The sequence below is a fragment of the Dromiciops gliroides genome, chromosome 4 (assembly GCF_019393635.1).
Source record: "Dromiciops gliroides isolate mDroGli1 chromosome 4, mDroGli1.pri, whole genome shotgun sequence".
NCBI classification, from domain to species: Eukaryota; Metazoa; Chordata; class Mammalia; order Microbiotheria; family Microbiotheriidae; genus Dromiciops; species Dromiciops gliroides.
This window is the reverse complement of record NC_057864.1, coordinates 484,552,448-484,563,343: the sequence shown is the minus strand read 5'-3', so window position 1 is coordinate 484,563,343 and position 10,896 is coordinate 484,552,448. Positions and strand designations below refer to the sequence as shown.

General features: G+C 51.3%; 1 protein-coding gene across 1 annotated transcript; it reads right to left on the bottom strand.

The window, feature by feature from the left end:
- Nucleotides 1–2,007: 2,007 nt before the first annotated feature.
- Nucleotides 2,008–8,371, bottom strand: NPPC (natriuretic peptide C). Its single transcript, XM_043962739.1, has 3 exons — nucleotides 8,033–8,371; nucleotides 7,220–7,545; nucleotides 2,008–2,911 (listed from the first exon to the last, which is right to left on the bottom strand). The coding sequence occupies exons 1-2, from the start codon at nucleotides 8,117–8,119 to the stop codon at nucleotides 7,240–7,242; spliced, it is 393 nt and encodes a 130-aa protein (XP_043818674.1). The 5' UTR covers nucleotides 8,120–8,371; the 3' UTR covers nucleotides 2,008–2,911; nucleotides 7,220–7,239.
- Nucleotides 8,372–10,896: the final 2,525 nt, after the last annotated feature.

Genomic DNA, 10,896 nt, shown 5'->3' with positions numbered 1-10,896 from the left:
TGGCTGTGTGACCCTGGGCAAGTCACTTAACCCCAATTGCCTCACCAAAAAAGAAAAAAAAGAGAAATTTACAGGAAAGATGCTTCCTGTATGTGGTACCACTTGAGTCGAGCTTTGAAAGGAGCAGAAATGAGGAGGGAAACCATTCCTGGCATGGAGGCAGGAAAGGGAATACCTTGTATTGGGAACAACAAGTAGACTTAACTGTTTGGAACGTGAGGTTAGAACCAAATGCTGGGGGCAGCTAGGTGGTACAATAGATGGAGCACTGACCCTGGATTCAGGAGGACCTGAGTTCAAATCCAACCTCAGATATTTGACACTTACTAGCTGAGTGACCCTGGGCAAGTCACTTAACCCTAAAAAAAAAAAGACCTCTAGAACCAGATGTTAACCAGAAGAATTTGACTTTTATCCAAGGGGGCGATAGAGAATCTTTCAAATATCTTGATTAGGAGAGTTACATGATCAGATTTGTTTTGGAAGAAAATGGATTTGGTGACTCCAGTGTAGAGGCTGGATTGGAAAAGGGAAAGGCTGGAGGCAGGGAGCCTACAGTAATGAAGAGACTACAGTAATGGTCTAGGTGGGAGGAAATGAGGCAATGGTGATGATGCATGTGAATGGAGGGAAGGGGGTGAATTTTAGAGATGGTATGGAGGTAGAAATGGCAGGCAACTGATTGGCTATAGGGGGTGAGAGAGACAGAAGAATCAAGGATGCCTCTCAGGTTTTGAACTTCAGTGATTGGAAAGATAGTGTGGCCCTCAATAGAAAAAAAGTCAGTCAGAGGGGAAGGCTGAGGACCTTAGACTTTATGGGGAAATAGAATTAATTCTGTTTTGAACATAATGATTTTGAGATGTCTTTAGGGATATCCAGTTCAAGAAGTCCAACAGGCAGTTGATGATGCCAGACTGGAGCTCAGAAGAAAGGCTGGGGCTGGGTATAGAAATGTGGAGTCACCTGCACAGAGATGACAATTAAATCCAACTGAGGTTTGTGAGGACAAATAGACATAAAGGAGGAGGACCCAGGGCATACCTCTCAGGAATGCATGTGAAAGGATGCTAAAATGTTTTAGCTTGTACTGTTAGGAAACAACTCTATTTTCTTCTCTGGTGCCCAAGAGAGTTGTGTCTCCTAGGCAGAACCATGGACAAAGCCTCAGGACAGGTAGATTCTTTCCCAGCTGCTTCACTATGGAAGGCCAGGTCTATTCAATTATCCGCAGGAAAGTGGCAAGTCACAAATTAGCTCATGGAGCCCCTCTGTAGCTCACAAGACATTTGGAGCCTTTAAATTGGACTCTCTCACCTATCATTAGGGGGAAAGAATTTGGAATTTAGGGAAACTTAAATCAGCACTTTGAAATTCCATTTATCAAATAGAATATAGGTGAGCTCAAGGTGCTTTTGAGGAGAGACCCCATCCCACCACCTCTTACTACCATACAAGCCAATTCCTCCTTAGGAAAAAAAATGGGTTGAATATGAAGCAAAGCAATTGGAGCAGCATCTTTTTGAAATAGTAAGAAATAAAGCCAGATGCTAAACAACTGGGGAATGACTGGAAAGATATCCTGCAATATTATTGCCCTCTGAGAAAGGACAAATGCCAATGACTCAGAGAAGCATGAAATGATTTGTATGAACTGATGCAGGAGGAGAAAATGGCATCAGGAAAACAATATATACAAATACAATGATGGAAATGAGACGCCAAAAGGTGGCTGAATTCAGATTAAATGTCATGAACAATATTAGCTTCAGAGGACAGAAGAGGAACTATTTTTTCTTCTCTTTTGAGAAAGCAAAAGGTAAGGGGTTGGTATGAACAGGTGCGGGGTATGGCAAATGCTGTTGCTGAGCTAGCTGTTTTTCTTTTTCCCAAAGGACGGTTCTATGTCGGGGAGAGGACAAAAAGGGATCATAACAAAGAGATATAGACCTGGAAGGGAATGTATTCATCCAATCAGCATTTATTAAATTCCTATTATGTGCCAGGCATTGAGCTTAGTGCAGGAGATACAAAAAACAGCAATCAAATAGTTCCTGCCCTCAAGGAGTTTACATTCTACTTCAGAGGTGATCTAGTTCAACCCCTTCCCTCTCATTTTACAGATGAGGGAAACTGAGGCCCACAGAGATTCAAGGACTTACCTAAGGTCATATAGGTAAGACAGAAGAACCAGGATTTCAATGACCTGGGGAGGCCATCACACCTAGCCCTCTTTGTACCATACCACAGTCTAGCAGAAAATGATGGAGACATTAAAAAAAATAAGGACATTGATAAAACTAAAGATCAAGAACCCATGGACCATTCTGTCCTTCCAAAAGAAACACATAGGTTGAATAAATAAAGACAGCTGTCCAGATATTCATGAGATGTTTTTTACATTTTCCAACTATTGAGGACAAGTACATTACAATGATGGACTCCCTTCATTTAGTTACATAAATAAAATTTTTATAAATATCTCTTTATAAACAATATAAATAGCTTTACAACATAAATACATTTATGCATGACATGAATTTACAAACAGCAAGGTTCGATATATTGATGGCCTCGTCAGTGTCGGAAAAACTATTTCTTGTCTTCGTGTCTCCATAGAGTGGGGGTCAGGGTGTGGGGGGTATTTCATGTATATAATATATATATAATATATAATATATAACTTTTATTTTGAATTTTGAAAAACAACAACAACAACAACAAGAACTCAAGGACAATAAGAGCGCCCCTCCCCAAACAATAATCAAAGAGTTGGTGGTACCTCCCCATACCAGAAACAAAACCCCAAAGAAATGTAAAAGCCACAGTTGTTGGAGGTGTTTCCAGATGTTTCAGGGCAGGTGACCAAAGATGCTTCCTTTCATTGAGCCGTGCCAGTGGCTGACTGCTCCTGAAACACACAATTCGATAGTCATTGATTATGGGCCCTCTGGTGCCAAGCCCACACAAAGTCCCTGCTCTCGAATAGCTTCCATTCCAAAAGGAGAGAGTGTATATATGAAGATGAGTGAATTCAACATATTCCTAAAGCAAAACCTAGTAGCTATAAGTTAGAGAGGGGCAGGATCAGGGAAGGTGTCCAGTAAAAAAGCACAGAGAGGGGGCGGCTAGGTGGCGCAGTGGATAGAGCACCGGCTCTGGAGTCAGGAGGACCTGAGTTCAAATTCGGCCTCAGACACTTGACACTTACTAGCTGTGTGACCCTGGGCAACCCAGGGTTAACCTGGGGGTTAACCCCCATTGCCCCACCAAAAAAAAAAAAAGCACAGAGAAATTAATTCAGAGCCTTCTTAGCTGACCCACTGGGACCATCTGACTATAGGGCACACCATGTGAGTCACAAGCTTAGAGCTACAAGGGATCCTGTCATCTGACAGACTGAAGAAACTGAGGCTTCATGGAATCACAACTTTGGAGTTGGAAGGGACCCCAGAGTACATTTAGTCTACCTTCCTCATTTTTCAGAAGAGGAATCCGAGGTTGACTGACTTGCACAAGGTCACACAGTTTGTAAGTGCCAGAGGCAGGATTAAAACTCAGATCCTTTGATGCGAACCCCATTTCTCTTTCCATGGTGTAGTTAGAGTTTACAAAGCACTGTTCTCCCAACCTTCCATGAGGAAGGTATTATTAATCTCTTCTTTGCAGATGGCAAAGCCAAGTTATGTGCCCAAGGTCACCCAAGGTCATGCAGCTGGTGGGAAATCCCGGGCTCTGTCTACGAGCCAAGGCCTCTCCCATGACTAAGACTGATCTTATGGTGAATGGACAACATAGGATGCTTTTCATCCATCCAGTCCCTCTTGATGGAGGGTTCTGGGATTTCTGGACACACTGGTCTGAACCCTTAGATGCTTTGAAGAAGTGAGGGCAAGAAAGCTTGCTGGAGGCTTCGGGTATGGACTCATCACTTCCCAGTTGTGTGACCCTGGGTAAGTCATTTAACCTTTTTTGGACATCAGTTTCTTCATTTGTAAAATAAGGGGGTTGGACTAGATCACCCAGTAGGTTCCTTCCATTTCCAAATGGATGATACTTTTACCCTATGATCTATAAAACAGATGAGAATTCTCTCCCCCTCAAAGCTGGGGAACTCAGGAACAGAAGTGTTTGGAGGGGCAGAACAAAGCCCACCTTTAGACCTCTGGTCACCTCTGAGCAACCAGGCAGAGAGTCTGGGTCTCCCCCCAGGTGGAGAGTTCTTTCAACCAAAGCAGACCTCAACCCACCCTCGACTTCAGTTATTACTCAAAATGCTGCTTGGGGGCTCAGAGAGGTTGCTCGGTCACACAGCTAGTAATAATGAGAGGTAGGACCTGAACCCAAGTCTTCTAGCCATAGTGCTTCCCTGGTAACCTATGCAGTTATTGTCAAAACAGATAAAATGTTAGTTCCTTGAGGTCAAGAAATATTTCAAGTGAAGACCCAGGTTCACCAAGAGGGATAGGATCAAAGTTCTAGAGCTGAAAGGGCCCCAGTCCAATCCTCTAATTTTACAGAGGAAGAAACTGAGGCCGGGAGAGTTTAAGTGACTTGCCCAAGGTCACACATGCATAGTAAGCATGAGAAGTGAGATTTGAAGCCAGGGCCTGTGGTTCTATAAACAGCGCTCTTTCCTCCTGTACCATTCTGATTCACTCAGATTTACAACTCCAGAAATGATCGGAGAAGGAGGTGGGCAGGTCATGTGATATGAGTGACAGGTAGACAGGCCAAGAGCTGCCTTAGTAGCATTGAAATGCACAAAGACACAGGTCAACCATCACTGCTCTCTTTCTCTGAGCACTTTGAGGTAGACAAAGCTCTTTCTTTACAACCACACAGCTATTATTCCCATTTTGCAGATGAAGAAACTGAGGCTTAGAGAGGACAAAGGGACTGGGAGGTTGTTCACTGCATGCTGGCACTTAGCATATGTCCATAGTTCTGTTGTAATGAAGGCCAAAACCTGGGTGACCTATGAGATGGATGAGAAGGCTAAGCTAGTTTATATAAAGGCTAGAAATCTCAGTCCCCAGCCTTCTGTACTCCTATTATTTTGGATAGATTTGGATTTTTGGGACTTGAAATCCATCAGTCAGTCAGCAAGTGTTCATGAAATGCCTTGTATATGGCAGGTGCTGTTAGGTCAATGTTAGCCTGAACACTGAGGAGTCACTTATTTATCTCCATTTCCCCATTTGTGAAAGGAAGAGAGTAGCAGGGAATGAAGAGGAGAAATCTGTTGTCTCAGTCTCAGGAATATTGAGGGTGGGAAGGAGAAGATAAGTTAAAAAGAAAAAAAGGGAGTGTGGCACAATGCCCAGAAAGCTAGCCTTGGAACCAGGAAGTCCTGCCTATGGCATGTACTGCCTGTGTGCCCCAGGTAGCTCTCTCATACCGGGAGCTACTGAGGAGCTGGAGCTGCCATTCTGTAGGGGGAAGGTGTTTCCAAACTGGTGGCTTTGGATGCCGTCCAACAAATCCAGGAAGGAAGGGAGCAACATTTACATCTGGTGGGGCAGCTCACCTACTTTATTTGAAGCTTCCTTAAGCTGGGCTAGGGAAACCCAGGCATTCCTCACCAGAGGCACAGAGGGAGCATGCGTTAACATCAGCACCTAGGAGAGGGGTCCAACTGACGTAAGTCTTTGTTCCTGCTTAAAAAGAGGCTAGGCTTGGTGGGTTGGCTTTTAATACACTGTCCTAGGACAAATTCTGGTAGAAGACCTGACACAAAGTCATAGTTCCACCCCTTTGGGCACTGGGCTCTCAGAAGACTTCCCTTTTGCATGGGACAGACTATTTTCTTCTGTCTACAGGTTATTTGAATTGTTTATATGTGTATATGGACATATATACAGACATAATTGTTTATTTTGCAGTTAAAACAGGGAGAGAGGGAGTGACTGTTTGCTGAGGAGCATCTTCTTTATAAATGTGGGACTTATGAACTCTTCCAGCCCTTGCTCCTGGCCTGCTGGAATTCATGGGCACCCTAACCCCTGGGACACCAGCTGCAACAAATCAATCCTTTTTGTCCCCCAATATGCTCATCTCTGGTTTTGCAGCAGTATCCTTAGAGCTCCTCCCTTAGACATCTTCTGACCTCTCTGCTCTTAAACAGAGAAAATGCACCATCAGAGACCAGAGAAGACCCCCTTTTCCTTTCTGCATCAGGATCTGGGGCACGAGGCCCAGACCATAACTGGCTTCCCCGAGTCATGTGCTAGCTCTTTGCCAAAGCTGGCTCCAGCCATGGCACTGAGAGCCCTCCCCTGCAGCGAAGGGATCATGGAATGGGAGGGAATCATGGGAATATGGTCCATTGGTACAGCTGTGCCTTTGGGCTTGTTCTCATTTTACAGAAGAGGTGGCTATCTTCAGCCTTTTCCCCCAGAGGGTAAGATGAGGGGTAAGGGATGAAGTCTTTTAGTCAGGGGTTGGAATCTGGCTCTCCTACTTATTAGTTGTGCAAGCTCAGTCAAGTCCCTTCCTTTGTGCTGAGCCTCGGTTTCCTCCTCTGTAAAATGAAGAAGTTGGACTAGATGATCTCTGAGGTGGCTTAGGGTCTTCATGTGGTACAATGGAAGGAGAATCAGGCTCTGAAGTCAGAGACCCTGGGTTCAAATCCTGCCTCTGATGAATACTACCTGACTGACCTTGGGCATTCCTCAGTTTCCCTATCTATAACAGGAGGGGGTTGGAGCAGAGGGTTTCTGAGGTCCTTTCCAGCTCTAGGTCCAAGCATCTATGCTTCAGCTCTAACTCACTGACCCTGTAACACAGGGACATACTCCCAAGGGTCTGTACCCCCTTACCATTGGCTCACGACTCACCTAGTCCAGGGAAAAGAGCTTGGAAATCAAGGGACCTGAGTTCAAATCCTGGCTCTGCAACGTGAATTCATAGATTTAGGCCTATAAAGGCTCCAACCCCTAATTTACAGATGGGGAAACTAAGACCCAGGGATCACACAGGGAGAAGCCTGGATTTGAACCTGAGTCTTCAGACTCCAGATCAGCACTATCTCTCTCACTTATCACTTTGTGACCCTGGTCAGCTCTCTGGCCTCAGTTTCCTGATCTATAAAATGGGGGTTGCAGAGACTCGGGACAGGGAAGTACTCTTACAGCCTCGAGATCGTGGACCCTCTGCGACTGCTGCAGCACCTGCTCCAGGGCGGACAGGGCTCAGAGGAGGGGTCCGAGAGACTCACCGCCGCCAGGGGTCGCCGCCTTAACATCCCAGGCCGCTCATGGAACCGATGCGGTCCAGCTTGAGGCCGAAGCACCCCTTGGACAAGCCCTTCTTGTTGACGCCTCGGTACTTGCGCGCGTTGGGGTAGTCATGCAGCAGGCGCGCCCAAGCCGCCCTCGAGCGAGTGTCCACGCGTAGGTCGCGCAGTAGCCGAGCGTTGGAGCCCTTGGCATTGGCCCCGCCGCCGCCGCCGCCGCCGCCCCCCGGCGCCTTGTCTCCCTTCTTGTCCCCGCCGGCTGCGGCCAGGACCCCCGCCGGCTCCTCTCCAGGCGGGGTCCGTGGGGGCTGTCGGAGGAGAGAGGGAGGGAGACGTGGGACCGTGAGGACCATTGGAGGAAGGGGCTCTTGCCCCCTTTCCAAAGCGCCCCCACGGCCCCCGAGCCCCGGGAGTGGGAACCTCCCCCTCAACCTGTGCCCGCTCTCCCTCTGGGGAGAGCAGTCATTCACCTGCTGTGTCATCCAATGCCTCTGCCCTCTTTCCCTCCGAGTGAGCCTCTGGTCGGGGGCCCCTCGGGCACCCTGTCTGCGCCTGGGCGCACACTAAGCTTGGCCAAGCGGAGTTCTGCACGGGCTCCCGTGACCCTGCTTCTACCACCCGGCAAATGAAGCAAGAGGGATTTCTCCCTTCTGCTCTCCCCCGGGCCCCGGGGATCCCTCGGGGCCGGCCGACTGTCTAAGGTACTTCCTGGGGACCGGGATGGACCTTCCTTCTCCCCACGCAAATTTGCCCCCGTCCCCACCTCCGCCGCCCTGGGGAGGGCAGGGCACCCACCTTCTGCGGCGCGGCTGGCTTGGCCTCGGGTCGAAGGGAGAGGAGCGTCAGCAGCAGCGTCCAGGCCAGCAGTTGGGAGACGTGCATGATGCTGGGGGACCCTGGGGCCCACGCAGGAGGACAAGGGTGCAAGGACTGCGGAGAGGGATGGCGTGCCGGGCTCCGGGCTGGTGGTAGGCGCTCGCAGCTGAGCGCAGCGCCCCGGACGGAGAGCGGAGCTGAGCTGCCCGGCGCTAGGCTGCCGGCGCAGCGGATCCCCGGAGTCCGAGTGCCGCGGGAGTGCGAGGTGGACTTGCGCTCGTTTGCGGATGCTCAGCTGCGCCGGCTGGGAGCGCTCTGCACCCGGCTTCTCCCCTCCGTGCCTTTATAAGCCAAGCGGCCCACTGATGTCATCCCCCCGCCCACCGGGGCTGGCGGAGCCTGGGGCTCCGGCTGGCGCTCCCGACCAATGACAAGCTGGAGCCGCAGTCCCCAGGGCCTGGGAAGGGGGCCTGGGAGGGAAGTGGGGGGAGGGGATGGGGGGGATTTAGTGCTGCCGCTCGGGGTGGGGGGGAACTCTCTAGTCCAACTCCGCCCCATGGCCCCCAACCCTGGGTAACAGGCTGCCAGGGCCCCAGCGGGGCTCCTGCTGGGGGCTCTGGAGACTGGCCAGAGCTGGGCAGGGTGTGTTGGGGTGGTGGAAGTGAGGGGGCCCGTCCCGCACCTGTTTGAGAGGTTTCTAGGGTCCAGTTTACACCTCGTGTAGTAGCAAAAGGAAGGCTGCGTCATGGAAGGAGTCGGCGACTGAAGTCCGAAGCCCCTGACTTTGACCCTGGGCTGCAAGCTCCTTTCTTTGCCAGGGCCTCAGTTTCCCCGTCACCTGCAGGCTTGCAGGTCTCTAGAAGGCTCCTGGTGTGTGCGCGCGTGTGTACGTGTGTGTGAGTCCTGGATTGGAGCTTGCAACTCTCGGACCGGAACTCCGTCGGTAGCCGCCACTGCTGGTTCTTCTTCAGTCAGGGATCACCGGCCTGGGGGCTTGGTGCTGCCCCCCTGCCCCGGGGACTTTGGCAGACTGAAGGCGGGGGAGGGGGGGCAGCACTTTGGCCCCACGGGGGGCTGTCCGCGCTGAGCGCGTGTGCCTGTCTGCACGTGCGCACGGGCGTGGGTGAGTGGGCTTTCTGCAGAGCCGGCAGCCCTTCGATTCTGACCAAGTGGCTTCTAACACTCCGTGCTCCCAAGGAGAAGGGACAGGCGCGGGCCCTGGGCACTCCCTGGTCTCCTCCGCCCGCCTCCTCTTCCTCCGAGCCACGTTTAGTAAGAACTGGTGTTTGCATTGAGCTCCAAGGCTGTGCCCACGAGATTTCATTTGAACCCGACAGAAGGCGGGCGCCACAGGTGGCATTCTCTCGATTTTACACTTGAGGAGCTGTGGCTCGAATAGGGTCGTTAGCCAGTCAGTAAGGGCGGCAGCAGGTACTGCCGAGAGAACTTGCGTTCAAACCCCACCCAAGATACCTCAGACATGGCATTCAATGTCCCTGAGCCCAGGTTTCCTCAACTGCTTCATGAGCGAGTTGGCTCTAAGGGTCACGAGTGGTCCCTCCCGACTCCCGAGTCCCACGCCACCACCCTGCGCGGCCTCTCGGACCACACCTCAAGCTAGGAAGGCCGCGACCAGTCCTGTGCCTCCCCGGGGCTCAGAGCTCAGAGCGGGCGGCAGGAGCTTCCCTGCACCTCAAACAATCTAGAACCCGCCAGCCAGGCTCTTCTACTTGAAGTCAAGAAAAGAGAAAAGGAAGGGAACTAGCGTTCCGCATCCCGCCCCCCCCCCCGCCCCAGGAAAGAGAGGGTCGCCAGGGGATGCAGATGGTGACTGAAGAGGAGGGGGATGATCCCACAGGACTGCTGGGAGCTTCCTTGAGGGATGCCGGTCGACACTTCTCTTGGCCTCCGTGAAGCCCCTTCAGTGGCTTGGGGGTGGGGGACATATCGGTGCCCCCATCCTTTCCCCTAGGGATCTCCCCTGAAACTTCCAGGCCCCCCAGGGTCATCTCTGGAGAGGCAGGCGGCCTGTGGGGCTCATTTTCCCGGGGCGCGGGAGGAAATCCCATAAATCTCATTGGAATTGGCGGGGCGTGGTTGGGATTAAGAACGGAATGGCCGAGCGTGGGGGAGGGGGGGTGCCCTCTCGTACCCTCGCCCCCCGGCTCGTTTTACCGAAATGCTCAACACTGGGCCAGATGCAAGGTTCCAAGGCCATGGTCAGGGGGCTTCCAGTTCCCTCTTCCCTGCTCGCAGCTGCTTCCCCAGGGTCGCCCTCTCCCCCGCAGCTCGAGTGTTCGCTGGCTCACCTCTTTTCCTTTGGCTCCAGCCTCTCCCGGGACAGTGGCTTCCCTTCCCTCTCGCTCTCTCCTTTCCTCTCCAAAGCCCGAGAGCAAAGGGATTCAGGCTAGCCCAGACTCCCCCTTCTCCCGGAGCTGCGAACAACTAGGGGCCGTCGCCTCGCCTCGCCTTAGTCCCCAGGGCACGTCGAATTAGAGTGAACTTCGAGCCGAGGAGAAGGGGTGGGATGCTAGCCAATGCCCTTATTTTAAAGAGGAGGAAACTGAGGCCAACGAGGAGTAACTTGCCCCGGATCGCACAGCTAGTCAGTGTCTGAGACTGGATTTGGAGACTGGGTTCCCTGTCCAGTGCCCTAACCACTGCACAGTACTGTGCCTCCTTTTTAAATGGTCGTCTAAATGGAAAGAGCCTCAATCGACTTCGAGGTTTTTGCCTGTGTTCTGCAGTGAAATTGCTTTGTGGTTTGTGGTTAATCAGCAACCTCTCTGGGCCTCAGTATCCCCAACTGTATAAAGGGGCGGTCCTTCATGCCCCAACCTTAT

Excerpts from the sequence above, each read along its gene's own strand:
- NPPC (XM_043962739.1), bottom strand. The coding sequence starts at position 8,119 with ATGCACGTCTCCCAACTGCTGGCCTGGACGCTGCTGCTGACGCTCCTC. Across the intron at positions 7,546-8,032 it reads AGCCAGCCGCGCCGCAGAAG|CCCCCACGGACCCCGCCTGG; the intron begins GTGGGTGCCCTG and ends CTCCTCCGACAG.